The sequence below is a fragment of the Conger conger genome, chromosome 3, assembly GCF_963514075.1.
Source record: "Conger conger chromosome 3, fConCon1.1, whole genome shotgun sequence".
Lineage (NCBI taxonomy): Eukaryota > Metazoa > Chordata > Actinopteri > Anguilliformes > Congridae > Conger > Conger conger.
In genome coordinates, this window is record NC_083762.1 from 54,499,008 (window position 1) to 54,519,566 (window position 20,559).

Genomic DNA, 20,559 nt, shown 5'->3' on the forward strand with positions numbered 1-20,559 from the left:
AAAAAAGAACAGCTTATTAAAGTTTTGGAATTACAATTTTGGTTGGAACAAAAACTAGGATATATATTCAAGGATGGTACCCAGGACCAAGTCTGAAAACCACTGGTTTAGCTCAGAAGTGGGTTGTATTAGGTTGTATTAGTTTCTGGATTTAATGTCCATTTTTGCTCTTCATTATTTTTCCTAATCTTTTAGTTTATGCTTGTGATATGCTCATGAATGAAAGGTTGTTACTGGGGTATAATCCAGCTTTTCTCAACCCTTGTCAAGGGGACCCACTGCGTATGTTGGTATTTGTTCCAACCATAGTAACATGCTCTGTATTATGAGATGGGAACTGTTCTTAATTAGATGCTAATTGTTCTTACTTAGATGATTTACATTTATTGAATGATCATTTACCTACTTAAAGCTACCTTATGCCATTAATGCACCACATTCGGGAAGAAATAGCTATATATGAATACCATATCTCATATTCACATCCCAGGAATTTAATTTGGTCAGAGCAATATATGCTTTCACTTACTGGGCTGTATGTACTACATGGCAAGTAATTCCAAATGAGAGGTTAAATTGGATGGCCAAATCTGCAATACACATACGGCTGGAGTTTTTATTATCGAACCCAGCCATGGTTAAATCTATGAGAGGAGAGGCCTGTCTCACAAAGATAAATAATGGCCCGGTTTCACAGACACAGATTAAGTCTAGTCCTAAACTAATTTAAATTTCCAATGGAGATTCTCCATATAAAACTCAAATTAGTCCAGGACTAAACTTAATGTGTCTGTGAAACCAGCTCTATACATCTTCACTCCATAACCCCAACCACTCGGAGGAGAAAATGTTCAGAATGAATCAACTAAAATATATACATAAGCAATTTTAATTTTGTGTTATTCAGCAGCAGCATTATAGTAGCATTTTGCCATTCCTTTTATGACTGACATAAGTGTACATGATCGATTAGTGGGGGAAATGGGAATACTATTGAATGAACAATAATGGACCATTAACAGAAGGGGGGGGGGGGGGGCTAACATGCACGGAAGCCTTGTTCCAACCATTGAAAAGACTTGTTTACTGCAGACTATTGAAGTGACCTCATTAGAATTATACAAACACATTTGCAAGATCCCTAAACCAACAATAGGTCTTGCTCTTGCCACTACAGGATTTGAGCCAAACAGGCAATTGGACAATTCGTCACTACTGCTGCTATTCCATGTGGATCTCCTGAATGAGGTAATCGTTTGCCTCATAGTGAAGGGAATTGGGTTTGTGTAACATACCGTTTTGAAACGTCATCTGAAAAGCACACAAAGTAGCAAAACACATTAAAAAAGAATCATCATAATTGTAAATATGTGATTATGGGACTATGACACAGGTGTGCACAGGGTTCAGGGTCCAGTGACCAGGTAACTATGATAGAAAGAGTAAGGAGTGCTTGCTCTAGGCTGTCAATTACAAATTGATTAAATGTATATATATTTAACCTCAATTATATTTCATACAGTCCATTACAGAAAATTAAGGCATTAGTTGAGATTACACATTTTAAGTCCTATAATGTTCTTTAAGGCATAGTTTTGACAGTGTTGGCTTCATATCAACTGTAAGATAAATTGGCCCTTACAAACGAACATAAATTAAGTTATCTATATTCATCTCTATCCCTATCCCTATCTCTATCTATATAGTATTTTTCCCATACCATAAAATGATAAAAACAGCTATTCCGAGACAAGCTCACTGTTAAGAACAAAAAGATTCCTAGAGGAAATGCAGTACCCTTGAAAGGCAATCCTAAAAAACATCTGCCCAAAGGAACACGAACTTAGCATATGGTTTAGGAATGTAAATTAATGCATTAAATTAGTATTATAGCTTTGCCATGATGAAAGCTACACATTATTTGATAAACAGTTCCTTGGCATGCGGCATATACATTAGCTACTCTGTAAGCAGTTAAATTTTGTAGAATATAAGCAAAGCATTTAGAACTCATTTATCGCCTCTTTGTAAATTTCATGCGTTAAAATCCATGTGCAAATAACCAAATGCTACTTGAACATCCATGAACGCTCATATTGTCTGAAAACCTATACAATAATTTCCCTTATAAACCTCAATCAGGCAAAAAGCAGACCGTAATATGTCCATCTCATTTTCTCATATGCAATATCATTCCAGGCATAAGGTTAAAGAGATGGGACTGAACAATCACAAAAAGATTCTACACACTTTAAATCAATGTAACGGAATAAAACAGAACATTGGGTATTTTATTCATTTTATTTTTGTTTAAGTCTCACCCGGATTAAGAAGATGACTAGTAGACGGACTCCTGATAAATTTACGGATGTTCAACATTGACTTTTGCACTTTCAACACCAACAAAATATCCTATTACATGGGGTACTGAATTGCTTTTGATAGGATTCTACTTAACTTAACCAGTGACTTTGGTATTGTATTTATACATTACACTTTTTCCTGCAGACAAAGAAAATGTACAACTGCATAAATATAAAATTCTTCCACCATGAAAATGGCTAAAACATTCATTAGAAAGTTACACCACATTGCGTGATGTCTCCAGCAAAACAATTGTATTTAAAAAGCACTGAGTTTATGCTGCTAACCGTGGAAGGTTAACAGTTTTCCAGGCTGAAAACACAAAATTCTACATTACTCTAAAGCAAAAGGGAAAAACAGAAAAACAAAAACAAGTAACAAACCCCATATCTCACATTTAAAAGCGATAAAAAAAAAAATAATAAAATAAAAAGGTGATGTAAAAATTGATTCTCCCCACAATCATAGACTTAAAAAGAAACACAGAAAAGCTAATGGATTCCACGGAGTGCAGCCGTTCTCTCACACAGCCTGGGAAGAGGTGGGGATTGGGTTGGAGGTGGGGCCAGGGGAGGAACAGGAAAGAGGTACCATGCCAGTATTTTCAGTTAGTAAGAATAAAGAATACATATATACACCTTGGACCGCTAAAGCTTGCTCACATAAGAAAACAAAATTACAACATGGCTTAGATAGGACCATATTATGCGACTACTGTACTGTACACTCCAAAAATATATATAAACCACACAAGGCAGCAATACTTAGGGGACAGAAACACTGCTTGCTACATGTCAGTAGTGGAATTATAACTTACAGTAATGTATGTAGATGTCCCATGGCTCAAGGAGTATTCTCATTTACAGTAGAATAAATACATTATGCTATTGCTACTCTGTCATTTACATTCTAACCCTAGATATATGCAGAAAAGCTAGTGGAGAAGCATACAGATTAAGTGTAGGTCCCATATGTTATGACAATTTGTTCAGGACTAGCTGTGCACGCTATACTTAATTTCTCTCTGTCTAAATTATTTTCATTACTTTTGAAATGGGAGGGGTAGGCAGGGGTAGGCAGGGGTGGCAGAGAAAGTGCTAGAATTGAAGGCTGAGGTCATGACTTTGTTTTGATGGTGAGTTTAACATCAAAGCGTCCCTGGAAGCGGTCCTTGTCGCTGTAGTTGATATTCAGTCCATAGACTTTGCATTCAATACGCAGTTCAGTGTTCACTGTTATGTTGCCAAACTGGACAGCCACCAGGGGCTGGAGATACTGGGGATGCAGCTGCTTGCCATAATAGGGGTAGTACTGCAGAGGGAATCCTACTGTCAGGCCATAGTATTTGATTTCCTGCATCTTATCAGCATCCTCAGGTCTCTATATGGGGGGTTCAGAGGAAAAACATTTAAGACCAAGACACAATTTCAGTCCATATTTATTTAAAAAGCAAAATTGTGTACAGTGAAACGCCCCAGCCCTAGTCCAAGAAAACCACAGAACGTGCCGCTTTTTTGGTTACCGGGCACTTGATCAATTGAACCGTTTTTTTTTTTTTGGTGCCTGACCAGTTAATTGATTTTTAACGTGAAGACTAAAACCATTGTCCATGTTATTGCCATTGTACAGTTCAATATCTAAAGTGATATGGTTATTGCATCACCAGTGAACTTGGTAACCAGGCTGTTGCAGCATACCTTGGCAGAGCAGTTAATCGGGACCACATCAGGGACGAACACACCTCCGATAGTGACATTGGCCGGTGGCTAGAGACACATTTTGAGATGGTTAGAACATGTAATACACATCTTTTTGTTGGAGGATGGTAAGACTGGAGTGAATCGGTCAGAGGATAGGTCCAATCACAACTTCTGATAAACATTCATGATCATTATGTTACTACTTTATAAAAAGGAAAGCCTTAACTTTTTTCATATTGGTCAGTCGCATGCATTCAAATTAAGAGTTCCCACACTTATACAATAAATAAGGACTTTTCTAGTCTTTTCCACACACAAAGTCCCATAAAGCTTACAATAGGCCAAATTACAGACATTTCAGACCACCAATAACAACACCGAAATGGAATGGATCTAAAAAGAAAGCCTCCCCAGGTTCAGAAAAGTCTAATTCTAAACCCAAACCACTTTAAATGTAATCCAAGGAGTATGGGAAACCATATGCCCACAGTGAACTTTTAACACATCCAGCTGAAATGTTAAATGTCAAGGAGATGTGACAGACAGAGAGGAGACTTACCTTTGGAAGGAAATTGACAATCCTGTTGAGCTTGACAATCAAGCAGGGTCTCCCATCACTAAACCCAAAGTCTGGGTCTTCCAGGCCAGAGCACTTGTCCAACCAACTTCTCCGGAAAACACAGGCCTTCTTGGAACCCTGGCTGTCGTCCAGAGCCCCCCGCATTTTGTAGGTCGCAGGAACATCTGATAAACACATAGAAAAACTAAAATTACTTTTTTTTCTATTGATAGCCTACATCTTTTGTTGGTCTAATTGTTCCATTACATGTATCCATGTCTTAAAAAAAGCAACAAGCTTGAAAACCTGATTTCTGCTCTAGTAAATTTCAAGAATGAATTTAATTTGTTTTCATTGTACAGTGCCCAATTAACTCTGGGACATGGTAAATGGTAATAGCAGTCAATGGTAATTAGGATTAAATAGTAACATTTCTCATGACCGACGTGGCAATGGTCAAGGTGCAGTCTTGTACGTTAACAGGTTGTTAATATTTGTGACTAGAGGTCTAAAGTAAAATGTTTAATTTACAAAAAAAAAAAAAAAAAAGGCCTTTTAAACTGCTTTCCACCACACACTTCAACTAAGAGTACCAAATTCTTGAAATGTTTACCTGAATGCTAGAATCTAGATCAATTTCATATGCGTCACTAACTTGGTTAGCTCGATTAGATTCCCGATGTCTTTGGATAAAGTCAGGACGTTCAGCTTTTGTAAGCAAGTTACTTGTCGATGAATGATCCATCGCTGTAAGAGCAGCATTTAGAAGGGAAGCATTTTTTTTTTCATAATGACAAGACCTTTTAAGGCCATCTTTATGAATGGCTTCAATTTAATCGTGATTCAATCATTTACGTCCATCAATTAATAGAAGTGCAGATTGCAAAGTATGCTTCACAGGCACATTTTTACAGGCGCTTGGCGACGCTTAATAAACTTACATTTGTCCACTCGTTTCAAACATAAATGCAATGTACTGTTCATGATCACCAACAAATAAATATTTCTATAGTGTGCCAAAATATAATGCGAGGTTAACCAGTTGTTGATTAGGCTACAATGTACGAAGTACAAAGTAATTATTAATGAATTTGACCTATAGGTTAGAGATCCAAATAGCCAAAATTAGTTTCTTAATTCACTGTATTGCATGTGATTTATACATTTTTTATTTATTTATTTATTATTATTATTATTATTATTATTATTATTATTATTATCTTCATCAGTTTTTTTCCCTCATTTCTTTTATCATTTTCTTTTTGATATACAAATAACTAATATATAGAAAATAAATAAATAAAAATACCGTCACATTCAATGATATATTATAATATTTGAAGTCCTGTGACTTTGGCTACGTGACTCAGATGCTCATTTTCCTGCTTTGGAAAGTAGGCGATGCATCATCTCTCCTCATGTTAGTTTGAGGTTTGCTTAATGTGGAAGGGAAAGAGGAATTAATGGTTTGCGAGATTTCTTTTTTTTTGGCTTTTACACATTCATGTGGGGCTGAATTTACACTATGACATTCTTCCATTTCTTCTCTGCTTGAAGTACAATTTGGCCTTCTGACCCAGGTTGAATTCATTATTATCTTAAGATATCATGATATTTTAGTTTATGCCACAGCTCTTAAGGGGCGATTCGATTAGCATCTGAAAACGTGAAATTTAAATGTGTGAAATTTAAATGTGGGACAAAATCCATTTTGTGGCTCTACATTAACATAAATTGAATACAGGCACAAGCACAAATTTTTAAATTGTAAAGTAGGACAATTTTGTTTCAAGAAGCAGACACTCATTTGTAAACATATCTTCCTCTTCAATATTACCTGAACGAGCGCATTACTAATCGTTCAAGTTTACGCAATGGGCTGTTCCATGAATGCTTGCTATTGATTGGCTGATTCCTGGGCACCATCACTGTAGTTCTTCTTTACAGCACCAGAGTATGCTGTGAATTAAACTGAGATCAGTGGCTAAGAATGCCGCTTAGTCTTTGCTAAAATATGGTCTTCGTATTGTTTTGGCACTTGGGTCCAACTTTTTGGAGAAAATTTTTAACTCCCAAGTTTTTACATAGCAGAACAACATTAATAAAGTTTCCCACTAGTCACAATGTCGGATTTCACAGACTTCAGACTGCACTATTAGCCTACGAGCGTCTTGACCCCAATGTGTCAAAATCCACTACCCTTGGTTATAAGAAAACTGTCCGATTCCTAGAATTCTTCAGCTTAAGAATAAAGTTTTATGTGAATATACCAAAAGACTTGGTGCTCCAGGCTGCATGTTATATATCTTGTATTAATACATTTTTAGAAGCTGTTGAATGTTCCTGCATCAGAAATAAGCTGTAGGACAATGAGTGGCATTGTTGATATAATTGTTAAGTGTGGCAAGACATTACTTAGGCAAATTAGGCAAATCGTCGTTACTTTTTGGCATTAGCCTATGAGTGTTTTATGCCCTCTATGCATCCATCCATATTGACTTGAATGCGACACTGCACAATATAAATTAGCATATGGATCAATAGTCATTGTGAAAGTAGAACAGCCATCTTAAAGAAAGCCTATTCCTTTTCATGAATCATCCTTCCGTAAGTTACTAAAAGTAGTGCCAAAAAAGCCACAATAGATGTTTACACCATGAACAGAAAACTTAAGCAGAGAAGGCACCCCCTTCCACAGAGGTTAAGCTAATCAGTTCCACACAGACCCCCTCCAAAAACTCCACCCCCCAGGAAGGCAAAGAAGGTGCTTACCTCCACAGTCTTCATACTTCATCTGGTCCAACTGTTGCGTGTCATTATATGCTTCCAGGAAGTCATGCATAGCCTTGACATGCTTCTTGAAAGACGACGATTCACCAAGAGTGAAAGACAGCTCCGTTTTCTCAGAACGTGGAGTGTGTGTTAAACCTGAGAGGGGCAAGATATCGTAATGAACGAAATGAGTCGGTGGGAAAGGAGCGAAAGATTGAAGAACATAAGTACATTTCAAGTATTAAATCCCAAGAATTTATCATTATATTACACTTAATATACATACATTTTTTTAAATCCAATTCCATCCACTCTGACCAGGGAAATCTAAAAATCTGGATGTTAATTATACCAAGTTCACCTCATTCACTTGCAATTTCAAAACTGTCATGGCGCACAGCTACAGTGACATCTGGTACTTCTTTACATGACTAGACACACATGAAAGGCTATCCATCAGTACTGCACTCAAGGTCATGAAGAGCTTGTATGCAATATGGCTGTGTTCCATGTGGCAGTAATTTTCCACAGAAACAGACAGGGGCAGGTCTGACAGACTACAAGTAGAGAGGTGGTTAAAAAAAGAGGGAGGAGACATGTCATGTTTCTACGGTTTGTAGGAGGGGCCAGAGCAGGGAAAAAACACAATGTTCTCACTCAAATGCACGCACAGACAACTGACAAAATGTTCTGCTATTCAGTCATTTTAATCAAATGTTAGCCAACCCCCTTATATTTTATTTAAAAAATATACAAAAACAACCAACATAACTTTTCTTAGCGACGGCATAAAAGTAGTTCAGGAACATGAGGGGTTATTAAACGGAGGAAAACAAGAGCATACTTTAACTGCCTCACTTCCAGCCCAGGCTTGTGAAACTCCTCCAGCTCACATGGTTCTCTCACAATGGAAACTTTTAGCAGACTGTCTGAGGGGGTGGAGATTAAAGCACATGCCAGCTCCTTCCTTTTTCGAAACCACCAATAGAAAGAAAGTTCAGCGTGCAGTACAAACGTTTCACGTGGTTTCCCTGGTAGCTCCGACTAACAGTCATACTGCTTTTATAATAGGCGGCGGGTTGCAAAAAGGCAGGTGAACTAGACGTTATCATCTCAGCCAAGCCTTTACAACCGTCTGCAGCTAATAATATCAGCTAGGCAGCAGTGCGCGCCATACAAAGGGAGTTTGGTATCGCGCAAGCAAGCAAGCCAGCACAAAGGCCAACAGCTCATTACAATGAGCCATGGGTAAGGTGGGAAAGTCCCTTTTAAAAATTTGATTATGCCTTTATTTATTCATTGACATTTTGTCTCCATTTATCAATCAATCAATTATTTGTATAGCGCTTTTTACAAGGGCCTTTGTCACAAAGCAGCTTTACAGAGAAACCGGGCCCCAAGAGTACGCTGAGGGCAACAGTGGCAAGGAAAACCTCCTTGGCAACAGGAAGAAACCTTGAGCAGAACCTGACTCAGTAGGGGAACCCATCTGCCACTGGTTGACACCAGTTTAGAGAGATTTTAAACAGAAAACCAGGTTAATAAAAGTAATTTAGAACCACTGGACAATCGACTTGTCTACAGCTTTTCACTAAACGACTAATGCACATGCAAATGGCACCCACACTTACTATACACTATACATAGCAGTATAGGTCAACATTACAAGTACAGGTCAACTTTCAAAGTGAAGAGGAAATCTATACCCACATACAAATCAAAACTATGGCCATAAAATTGGGTTACTTTGGAAGGTATTAACGAATTGATCATTCATTACTTGACATCATTATCATCGATAGGGTCAAACAAAAAAATATTATGCTCTTTAAAAAGACCCATGCCATTGATCATTCCATACCAAAATAGACGGCAATCTACCTAGCTCCCACTGCACAATAAAAGCTATTGAACTAAATTTGCAAACTCATGCAGCTCAAAATGCATTTCAATCACACACACAAATTCAACCCACACTCAAATTTCAAAACTGCTCAATTTTAAAAATGCAACTAATTAAACAAAAACAATGCCATGCTAATAAAATTACTTTTCTGAGCATTTTAATACAAAATGTTTGGCTACTCAAATGTTACAATTCAAAGTGGCTGCTTAAAGGAAATGTTAATTCATCAACTGTAGCCAAAGTAGATGCTGTATCAGTAGTAGCAATAATGGTAAACCTTGGTATAATTTCAGCATGGCATATGAGGTCCCTACAGGCACGTGGTTTACACAATTTTGACATTACCATCTTGACAAGCAGGCTCACCTGGACAAAGAACTCACTTTCGCATTTGCCACCAAATAAAATTTTACATTTGAAACCGTTTTGGACTTTTTTTGGATGTGGGCAGCCCCCCAAAAAACTGGCCCTAGACAATGCCCTGGGTCAATTTATAAAACACAGAAAATGTATAGAGAGAATTTTTCAGACCACTTCTGCTCAATTAAAAGATTAATCACACACAGTTAGTGCGGAGCACTCTACCCATTTCACACAAATCGATTTCCGGCACATACTACTGAAAAGGAGACCTGTACCCAGCTAAGCCCTGATAAAAGACTGGCAGTATTCCCCAAAATAGCTTGTCATTTACAGTTTCTGCCAACCAAAAAAAAAAAAAGTATGGCCAGAAACTCCTATTAGTCTCACATCTCCCAGCAATTGTGCAAAGCGCTTCTCATAATTCTTACCTGGGGGGGCAACTCGGTCCTGGTGAGTGGGTTTATAGTCATTTATGGTAAGAAGCAGGGCCTGGATGGTGCCAATGAATATCCCAGCCAAGCAGCCATAGAAGATCACATAGAACAATAAGATTTTCGCTGCAAGGAAAAGGCAGAGCAATAAGTACAAATAGTACAACAAACATCAAAGCTACACCCATAACAGCGGTCACCCCCAGCCAAAAAAGGCCTGCCATGCAGCAAATTGAAATGAGGTCACTGGGGGGGAGCAGGGAAGTACACCAATGTCACATTTCCCATCACAGACAAAGTACCAAGTGTGTGACTTTCTGGGAAAACTACCACCCCCCCTCCCCCAAAACAATACAGTGAGCCAAAGTGGGTTTTGGGTGGGGCTGTCGTTAGAGGTGTTGGACTGCTCAACATGAATAATGGCTTTCTCCGCTTAACCTTCACCACCAACTAAAAACAGGCAGTTGGGGAAGGGAAGGTGGGTCTAAAAACAGGGAGGAAAAGGAACAGTCTAGGCTGAGATGCTGAATGCTGGTGTAATGACAAAGAATGTAAACGGTGCTGTTTGACAGGAGTCCATCTGCCAGCACTTTTTCTGGATGAGGCGTTTTGGGTCTAATGCAACAGGTCACTTATAATTTATAATTTACAGTCTTTGTCTATCCTTCCTTTTACCCAGAAGGAACAACCACATTGAGACCAACATCTCTTAACCAATAATTCAAAGAATTTCATGGTCCACCTGAAACAAGTCTAGTAATTAAGCTTTATTGATGTACTTTGATAATCGGGTCAATCTTACTAGGCTACTGAAAAAAGGTTCCCGTTTTAAATGACAATTTAACAGTAGTGCCCTGTAGTGGACACCCTTTTCAAAACAGGTCCAAATCTAATAAATTTTAGGTTTCACACTTTTTAAAAACTCTGTTAAACACACAGAGTTTCACATGTCCAAAGACAAGCTGGTTCGGCTACTTGTGGGAAAAAGCACGTGCTCCGCCAACCTACCCTGTATAGCCTAAAGGTTAATAAAAAGTAGTAATAGCAGCAGCAGCCATCTTGTCTACATGAAGCTCTCCGTTTCAAGAGCACAATATTCTTCCATTGGTCTTCTTTACCTATGACAACTGTAATACTTTTGAGCTTTTGTATTCACTCCACATAGGACTGTCCTTATACTCGATTCATGATAAATGCGTATGCGCGTCACTAAACTTGTGCTCCCACTGCCACTCCCGCTGCAGCAAACAGTACCTGGCAACCACAAACTTACGGTTTGTGTGGTGCCGCACAGCTGCTAATCAATGCGCCCTATGGACAGAGGAAGCTAGGTTTTCATTTACAAATAGGCATCTAAAAACAGTTTCAGTTTTTTTTTTTTTTTTTACTTGTTAAAACACGTATGGGTCAAGTAAATAACAGTTTTAGGAGATACTAATTAAAGTGAACGTTGCTCCCCTAACCATTCATAGAGGTAACACAATTAGCATGCACACAGCAAATACTGCATATTATTTTTGCACTGGAAGCACAGGAATGAAATAGTTATCAATGATATGTAACTACAGGTAAGATGGCCAAAAAGTTGGACTCCATCCCCTTCGCGCAAGCCCCCTGCACCCACCTAGGGCACCTGCATATTCAGATTGTTCAACTCAGACACCCAGTGTCGCAGCAACCAAACTATGAATGGAAGCAACACACTCTCAGTGTTCTAGCTGTATTAGTAGAAGGCAGAGTATGACAGTTTAAAGAGCCAGTTATTCATCTAGTTAACAAGCATGGGTTGGGGGGGGGGGGGGATCTATCTGGGAGTTAAGTTTTTTTGTTTTGGTTTTTATTCTTCCACCAATCATTTATATTCTGTCATAGCAACAAGATGGCCAATAATAAAAAATAAATAAACTGAATAGCAAAATAAACAAGCAGAATTCTTCTGTAATTATACCACTCTTCTGCATACCATGAGCAGTTATTTGCATTAGTCACCTTCCTGTCAGCTTTGAATAGACTGGCCCTTCTCCTCTGACCTTATTAACACAGTTCTTTCTTTTTTTTGCGCTATTCTTTATTTCAAATTCCATTACAAGTATGAAGACAGTAACACAAATAACAATGCATTACAACAGTGGTGTGCAGCACAGCATCTCTGAAGAGACAATGCATGAAAGCTCTAGTTGGATAGACTACAGCAGAAGACAAAAGAAGTCAAAAAAATAAGTCTAATAAATACATAAAGTGCTCACTGGGTGTACGTCATGTGCAAAGCTCCATTGGCTTTTTATACCATTTGAATGCTTGAATTCATTCTGACTGAACTTTTTAAAACAGTCTGAGCTGCTCTTCTCTTAATTGGCTGTGGATATAAAAAGTGTGACCTGTATTTTGAGATCTGTAAAACAGGATTTACAGTTCTATGCACAGTTTGGGATTTTTAAATTCTGAAATGCAATAAATAATTATTGGCACTCATACATAATATTAGCATTAATCCAATCCTAGCATTGTTCTCCACAGAAATACTAGAGACAGCAGCATGCAACCAGCAGGTGAGACTCCCATCAGCTGAAAACCAGTTCATTGGGCTACAGCAGAACATTGCATACTGGCCTGTGGAAAATGGCCAGTCACCTTCCTCTCTCACTTAAAGGGGCAGTTCACATAATTTAAATGTTGCCATGTAAAACAGACCAGATGAGTCCATTCAAAAAATCATTCAACAGCAATAAATCTTTCAAAAGTTAAGGATAATATGCAAATTAGTTCATTGGCATACTATATTCAAGATGGTGGAAATTACAAAGTCAAAGAAATTTTAAAAGTCTATAATCTGAACCAAGCAAGATATCATCATAAATCTTTCATATTCTAATTAAGACCCGTTTGAAGATTTTTTTTTTTTTTTTTTTCACCATTACCCAATAGTCATTTGAGAAATTTCTGATTCCACGTAGAAAATGACAATTTTAGGACCGAACAATGAGATTTGTGATGCTGTACCCACAAGAGAATTGCCTCAAACTCTCACCTGGATATAGAGTAAATGTTTCAAATTTCATGATGATAGGATGACTATGCACTGAGAAAAATGGTCCTGTAATATCATCAGGTTCAGAAAATTGACTCCAAAGATATAAATAGTCACACTAATTTCACCATACACATAGAATAATCATTCAAAGGTGGCATTATCCTGAAAGTTGAATAGTTGAAGGATGATTTGCCGCAGTAAACAGAAAAAGGTCAATTTGAATGAAACGGTTCTGTTCCACTGAATCTAATTAAGTTACCAAACTAGTTTACTTCTACAAAAGTACCCCAGTTGAGTGGCAGGCAGGCGGACTAAATTTCAGGTATGAAATTTGAGGTGGTGACAGGACTTTGTGGAATGCAACATTTTGTAGTTCTACGTGGAGTAGCAACTTAGTTTATTAATACCCTTAACAGCTCCTAAACTCAAGGTGTAATCTATGTCGTAGAAATATTATATTGAAACTGCTGCCACCAAGTCCCAGTACCAAATTTCATACTAGACCAACTGCCCGCTACACAGTTGGGGCCCGTTGGTAGAAGTAAACTAGTTTGATGAAAACTAAACAAAAAAACAAAAAATACACTCTGGATCGTTGTGCTTAACGAAGGGATTATATATTTGGGAAGCTACATGGCGCTTTGAGCCGAGGCTACAAGGAATCTTATGGTCCATTTTACCATGGTAAACTACAGCAAATATGTAAAAAAATGCAAAATAATCTGGATGGACAAATACTAAGTGGGAAACATACCTTAAAGGGGCAGTTCACCCAAAAAAGAAACAAAAGTATGTTTATATTTACACAGTACTATTCATCCATGTAGTTTTGCTGAGATTATTAATTTTCTACATTTTTTAATGCAGTTCACTGTGACATGGGCCTTCAGGGACCACTCCCTTTATGGCGAGCAATTCAGGGAAAATTCTCTTAGACAAATTCAACAGCGGAATGCCAGTTACTACAGGACTGTCCCTTTAATTTCCTCTTTTGGTGATCCACCCCTTTCGGAAGTCTTCCTCACACACTAAGCCAGCAACCCTGACAATGACTCTGCCACAGTACCATTGTTTACCAATCTACGGGAAAGGCTTTTGATGGTTCATTGTTTAACTGAAGCAATAAATAGACAATTGCTTCACAGTCTATTGTGTAGCAAAGCAATGCTAATCCCCAAAGATATTGTACAAACAGAATTCTTAAACTGCAAAACATATGTTGCGCCCACAGATCATTTATTCAGTACTGCCTTACAAAGTTATGAGCCATTAAAGGATAACATTGTATTATATAATAATTGGGTAAAGCGCAAAATCCATACAAACAATGAGACTGCTGTTTACCCGACTGTGCTGCAACAGAGCCGAGGATTTATTAAAAAATAAAAAGTTTACTTGTCCATAAAGCTGCTACAAATGTTTAGGGTCGCAGTTTCAGTGTAGCCTATAGGGATTATTCTCACGCAGTTCCTGGAGTGCTGAAGACAAAGTCAAGTCAATTAAAAATCATTTCGCGCCGTCTCCTCTGCATAGCGCAAGGCCGAAACCAATACGGCAGTTCAAATGTCTCTAGGTTTGTAATTGGCCAATCAGAAACAATAGCCGACTGCAGTCAATGCTTTCTCTTTGCTTTCATCTCAGAGAGAGCTCCTCCCCATTACATAACAGAAGATGAGCAAAGTCTTTGGCGAATCGGTGATTTTTAGACCAACCATTACGGTAGGTTCCATGCAGTTACGCCCTGTGTCCGATACAGGTGTAGCAATGTCGCACAAAGCGAGGCGAAATAGTGAATCGGGTTTTCTTAGGCTGTTACCGCTGGCGTGGCTAGTTTCAGCATTTTCAAAGTAACCAAGGCAGGGTCTCGTGCATCCGATTTACAGTAGGCTAACATCTTGCAGTGTTATATTTAAATGGCAACGCGCGCATGTCCTTGTACATTTCCATTGCTGGAAGGCGTTCTTAAAATGGGCTATCGGTTAACCAAAATGCAAGTTACGTCGGTGGCTCAAACGGAATGTCAAAAACGACAACTGACAAAAATATACATTTGTCTACATCACAACTGTTAAAGCAACAAGTAAACCGATCTCTTAAACAGGAAGAGGATCTCAAACGCATGTGAACTTCACATGCTATAGGCTACATTTCGGTCAGTTTCACTTTCACACCGCCAATAATAAAACGTGACCTAGAGGGATTCAAGGGTGCAGGCTATTTTACAAGGTGTACAAAGCAAGCCTGCTAGCTAGCTACCGTACGCTAGCTGTACGTTTTTAGACAATACTATTAAGTGAAAATTAGCCATTTGTTCACAGCCGTATTTGCCATGCTTATTGTAATCGACATACGAGTGACATCAGCTCTACCAAGTGGCTCACGGATATTTGACAGTTGGGCCTTAAAAAAAAAAAAAAAAAAAAAAAAAAATTTGGTGCAGTCAGTGCAATCACAAATTAGAACATGGATGGATATTCATCCTACATAAATGCAGTCACTATACCAAAGTTATATCCCTGTGGTAGGCCATACACTGATCCGAGTAGGCTACAGCCTACGTAATTGTGGCTCACCGGCTTCGATGCCATCCAGCGGTTTTCTGACGGGGAGAAAATCTATGGCTAACCTCACCCTCCATAACGGAAAACAATTATATCAAGGTGACATTGAAGATAAAGAATGTTCGGCCAGCCGATCGGACCAGGGGAAGGGAGCACAAGTTAATCAATTCCCATTGTCAGCTACATACACCAGATCCCCTTCAACAGCCACCACACACCAAATGTGCAGCATATTATGTCCTCTCTCGTGGATCCGAATGAACAGGCCCCATCACCTTGACTCACCTTGGACTATGATGCATTTTTAACCCTTTACGTTAGAGTGGGGGGACATCCTATACGATCAAAAACCTATCCGCATTGTCATGGCAATTTATTTGCCTTAAATCTTAGATGAGCATTGTAATGTGTTATTGTAATCTGATCTACTGTATGGAAGTTAAACATTATACAAAAGCTCACATTTCAGAATGCACAGGTGACAAAATCATAGGCTAACAGGCTAGACCACCGGCACGAGCACCCCTTTCCCTTTTAAAAAAAATCACATCCAGCGTCCTTCAGAATGACCTCTTTCAAAAAGAACATCAATCCAAACAGTTTCAGTCACGACTGCACTGAACTAGACTAGATGCAGCTGTAAAATGTAACTACACTGCGTGTAGGCTTATCAATTTGTGGTGCTAATACCAAGCAACCATGTATTTTACGGATATTGCCATATTGCTCACCTGATAGAATACTAAACTACATAAATTTTAATTAGCTATATCTACGAATATATACAGGCAATTGTTGCGCAACAGGGGCTTAAAACAGAAAAAACATAGTAGCTGCGTTTTTTGCATAGAAATAACGAAATGCAACGATTAATAAGCCTGGTCAAACAGGTGCTGCATTTGCTCTTCAGGAAATGAGGGCAGGAAATGCAAGATTCTATCGTGTTTGCCAGTCTTTCCAAAAACGCATGGTTTCTGCATGGCCGCCTGCCTCCTTTAGCGAATTATATCAAACGACATGTAAATTCGATTTCTTATTAGATCACATAGGCTACTTACCCCAACTGCCCCCGGTACGCCCAAGAAATTCTCTTTTTTCCGAATTCCACAGAAACTTCTTCCAACCACCGTCACCTTCTTTAGTAGCAGCGGGCATTTTGGCGTTTTTTCTTGTTCCCCTTTCCGTAATGTTCTGTTTCCTTTTTTCAGCGACCCTAGGTACAACGCTGAGAGCAAACCCGTTAAGCTCCAAAAATCAAAAAAGACAGACTTGTACCCGGCTCGTTATAATGTACCCAACACAATATATCCCTCTTAGCACCGGACTCCGCCCGCAAACTCTTTTAATAAGTTACCTACAAAGAGGGAGGGCCGAGGTTGACAAATCACAAACACGTATTCTGTTTACGTAGCACAATCGTATGTAGCAGAAAAAGGGCAAATGGCTCCGCCCGTCTGGGATCTGTGGCTCAAAGTCGTGGTTAGCCGGGCTTGATCCAGCTGTAAATGTACAGTTCTTGTGACGGTAAAGTGAGATCATACCAGCAATTAAGCGAATTATTATGAATTAACGGTTATAGTGTAGCCTATTGAATGTCCAACCCTCGATAATAAATGAATCATTACAAAATGATGAAGTAGTCTACAGACTTGAAATCAAAGCAAGTGTTGCTATCGCAGGGTAGCTAATAACATTTAATTGTGGAAACCTCATTTGATGTCAGGACCATAGAGACATGCATGCAGACAGGCCAACGGGAGAGAGAGGCAAGCCTGCATTGTATTTTTCTTTTTGAAGGCAGTTTCATTTATCAGTTACAACCATTTTCAAATTGCCATCAAGCTAAGATTTGGCAATTGGATGTAATTCCAGGTGCTTTCCACCAAACCCTTTTCAGGACAGGAAAGGCGTTATTATTTTTTTCTCGTGATTCAAGGTCAGAGATTCTTTGAAAGGAGAATGAAAGACTTGCGTATGTATAGCCTACATTTGTTTTATGATATTAGTGACGATATCTGAACGTTATACTATCACCATACCCCTTCCTGCTTCCATTTCGTTTTTATTTCCTAAATGTCCACAAGAAATCAATGTAACGAAACTAGAATCTTCTCATTCTAACGCAGCCTGACAACTGAACCGACAGAACGGCATGGCTGCGTTCAGGACACGCGGCTTTCAGGAAGTAGGAAACGTGGGAGCAGATTGTGCAGCAAAACTGTCCAAGTTGCCCTGCGCAGAACAGGTCTGCGATCTAGCCGCAAAACAACTGACGTACATCATACGGAACACTCTAATGTCACGTGATTGTAAGAGACAAGCTAGGGTGTGTCTGTTAATACAGTAATTCAAGGAAACTACAACACCTCACAACAACTAAATGTTTAAATAATGGGTTATCCAAGCATGGTCTGAATAGTTCTGATGGGATTCCTTTGAGAGACTGCAACCCACTTGAAGTGCTGACAAAGCAAAATTAGTTATTTGGGAGATTGTACACTGTTGCTGGGAATGATCAGAATACTTTGGGTCAGTGTCCTGTCTATATAATCAATTCATGGACTGCCCTACAACCATTATGAGCCTTGCAAATAATAAAATTTGTGGAAAAATGATTTGGTGCTATCTTTCAGCCACATTTCTCGATACACTGCACACGGAACCCATGCAAATTTATTTGAATTTCAGGTAAGGGTAGGAGCAGGTGCTTGTGATATTGAATGTGCACTTCCTCGAGCAAGGATCTCAAACTCCAGTAATGCCCGCAGTATCTGCAGGTTTTTGTGGTTTCCTTTGAATCAACAGCTAGTTCAGGTCTTGAAAACAGCCAGCCAGTAATTTAAATTAAAAAAGTATTTTTGGATTTCTTCTATTAATGCATATCTGTCACACTGAATGGTTTCAGATATAATTTAATATTAAAACTTATATAATTGTTACTGTATATATATATATATATATATATATATATATATATATATATATATATATATATATATATATTATTCTGTGTGTGACCTTTATCCTTCTGACTGTACATCTGCTGCTGTGGCAAGTTGAATTTCCCCATGTAAGATCAGTAAAGGACTAATATTATTTCACACAGACAGAGGAGAACTCATGGTTTCTTAAAAAATGCTAAGTTGCCAGGTCCCGAGGCAGCAAAGCATCACCACACCACCATACTGTCATCACCACAACACCATGTTTGACTGGAAAGATGTTCTTACTGTATGTATTATATATTACTGATGTAAATTCTGTGTTTGCTTTACATCAGTCATAATGGGACCCACGTCATCCGAAAGGTTCCACCTTTGACTCATCTGTCCAAAGAACATTATCCCAAAAGGCTCGGGTCATCCAGGTGCTTTTTTTTTGCAAATGTGAGACAAGCACACATTGAAGCTTGTCTTGGTTAACAATAGTTTCTGCCTTGCTACTCTCCCACAAATTCCATTTTTACTCTCTCTTTCTTATTGTGGACTCATGAGCACTGACATTAGCTGAGGATAAAGTGGCCTGCTGTTCTTTGGATGTTCTTCTGGGATCTTTTGTGACTTCCTGGATGAGTTGTCACTGTGCACAAATGGTCAGGGCGGCCACTCCTGGAAAGATTTAGCACTGTTCTCCATTTGGAGTTAATGGCTCTCACATTAACTCCAAATTGAGTTTGTAACCCTTTACAGACTGATATTACATTACATTACATTATTGGCATTTGGCAGACGCTCTTATCCAGAGCGACGTACAACAAAGTGCATCCCCATAACCAGGGATAAGTGCTCTGAAAGACCCTAGAGGGAAGTACAATTTCAATTGCTACCCGTACAACAAAGATAAGGTTTTTTTTTTAACAAACAAATAAACAAACAACAAAGCCACAGTGACCAAACTTAACTATCCAAATACTGCTTACCTAGCCAACTAAAAATACCAAAACACAAAGTAAATCACAAAGACAACAATTAAGGTTCACAGGGAGGTAGGGAGGGATGGGGAGAGCTGCTGCTTGAAGAGGACCTCAACGGGGAGTTTGTTCCACCACCGTGGAGCCAGAACAGACAGTAGTCGTGAGCGTGAGGTGAAGGTTCGGAGAGGGAGAGGTGCCAAGCGGCCTGTGGAACCTGAACGAAGAGGTCTGGCAGGGGTGTAGGGTCTGATGATTTTTTGTAGGTAAGCTGGGGAAGACCCCTTAACTGCTTGGAAGGCTAGCACCAATGTTTTGAATTTGATGCGAGCCATGACAGGCAGCCCATTGTTCCAGATATATATATTGATATATTCAAACACCTTTTTTTCTTATCTGGAATTTCATTTTATTGTGGCATAGTGTGCTTGTAGAAATAATGTGGTGACTGCTTCTCTGATGGGTTGGTTGGTTCAATATGAGTGAAGTTTAGATTTAGCAGGGCTGGCTGCAGTAAAAGCTTATGTTGTTTTCTTTAAGCTCACACACTTGTATGTGAGCACTATCGAGCACTCGCGAAGGCCTATGAACCAGTGTTGACATTCTAGTAATGTGGACAATCATGGCAGGCTGATGGTAAATGGTTTTTAGAACAATGGGTTGCCAAATCCGATGGGAGGTGCTGCATTTCATAATATTGTGCGGGGAATTTGGCATACGTTGTGGCTGTTCAGACTCCAGTGTGTCAACAGTGGCATACCTATGCAGCCGCATGGAAAGATGACATCTTCCCAGACACTGAGTATACACACTCACATTTCATTTGATTTCAAAACACATCATCATTAACAGCCAGTGAGACTGTGTGCAAGAGGAGAGAGAGCAAAAGAGAAAGTACTGTCAGTTATGCAGAAATATTTCATTCTTTTGATGACCTTCCCTTTCCCAGGCAACATTTACCG

At 38.9% G+C, this 20,559-nt stretch overlaps 1 protein-coding gene across 2 annotated transcripts; it reads right to left on the reverse strand.

Moving 5' to 3' along the window:
* Positions 1-2,282: 2,282 nt before the first annotated feature.
* Positions 2,283-17,018, reverse strand: LOC133123722 (sodium/potassium-transporting ATPase subunit beta-1-like). 2 transcript variants are annotated; one of them, XM_061234212.1, is made up of 6 exons: positions 16,746-17,017; positions 10,093-10,221; positions 7,396-7,551; positions 4,624-4,808; positions 4,062-4,130; positions 2,283-3,744 (listed from the first exon to the last, which is right to left on the reverse strand). In XM_061234212.1, the coding sequence occupies exons 1-6, from the start codon at positions 16,840-16,842 to the stop codon at positions 3,481-3,483; spliced, it is 900 nt and encodes a 299-aa protein (XP_061090196.1). In that variant the 5' UTR covers positions 16,843-17,017; the 3' UTR covers positions 2,283-3,480. The 2 variants fall into 2 exon arrangements, with proteins under 2 accessions (XP_061090196.1, XP_061090197.1); XM_061234213.1 differs by lacking the exon at positions 10,093-10,221 and having other exon boundaries at positions 16,746-17,018.
* Between the last annotated feature and the right edge of the window lie 3,541 nt (positions 17,019-20,559).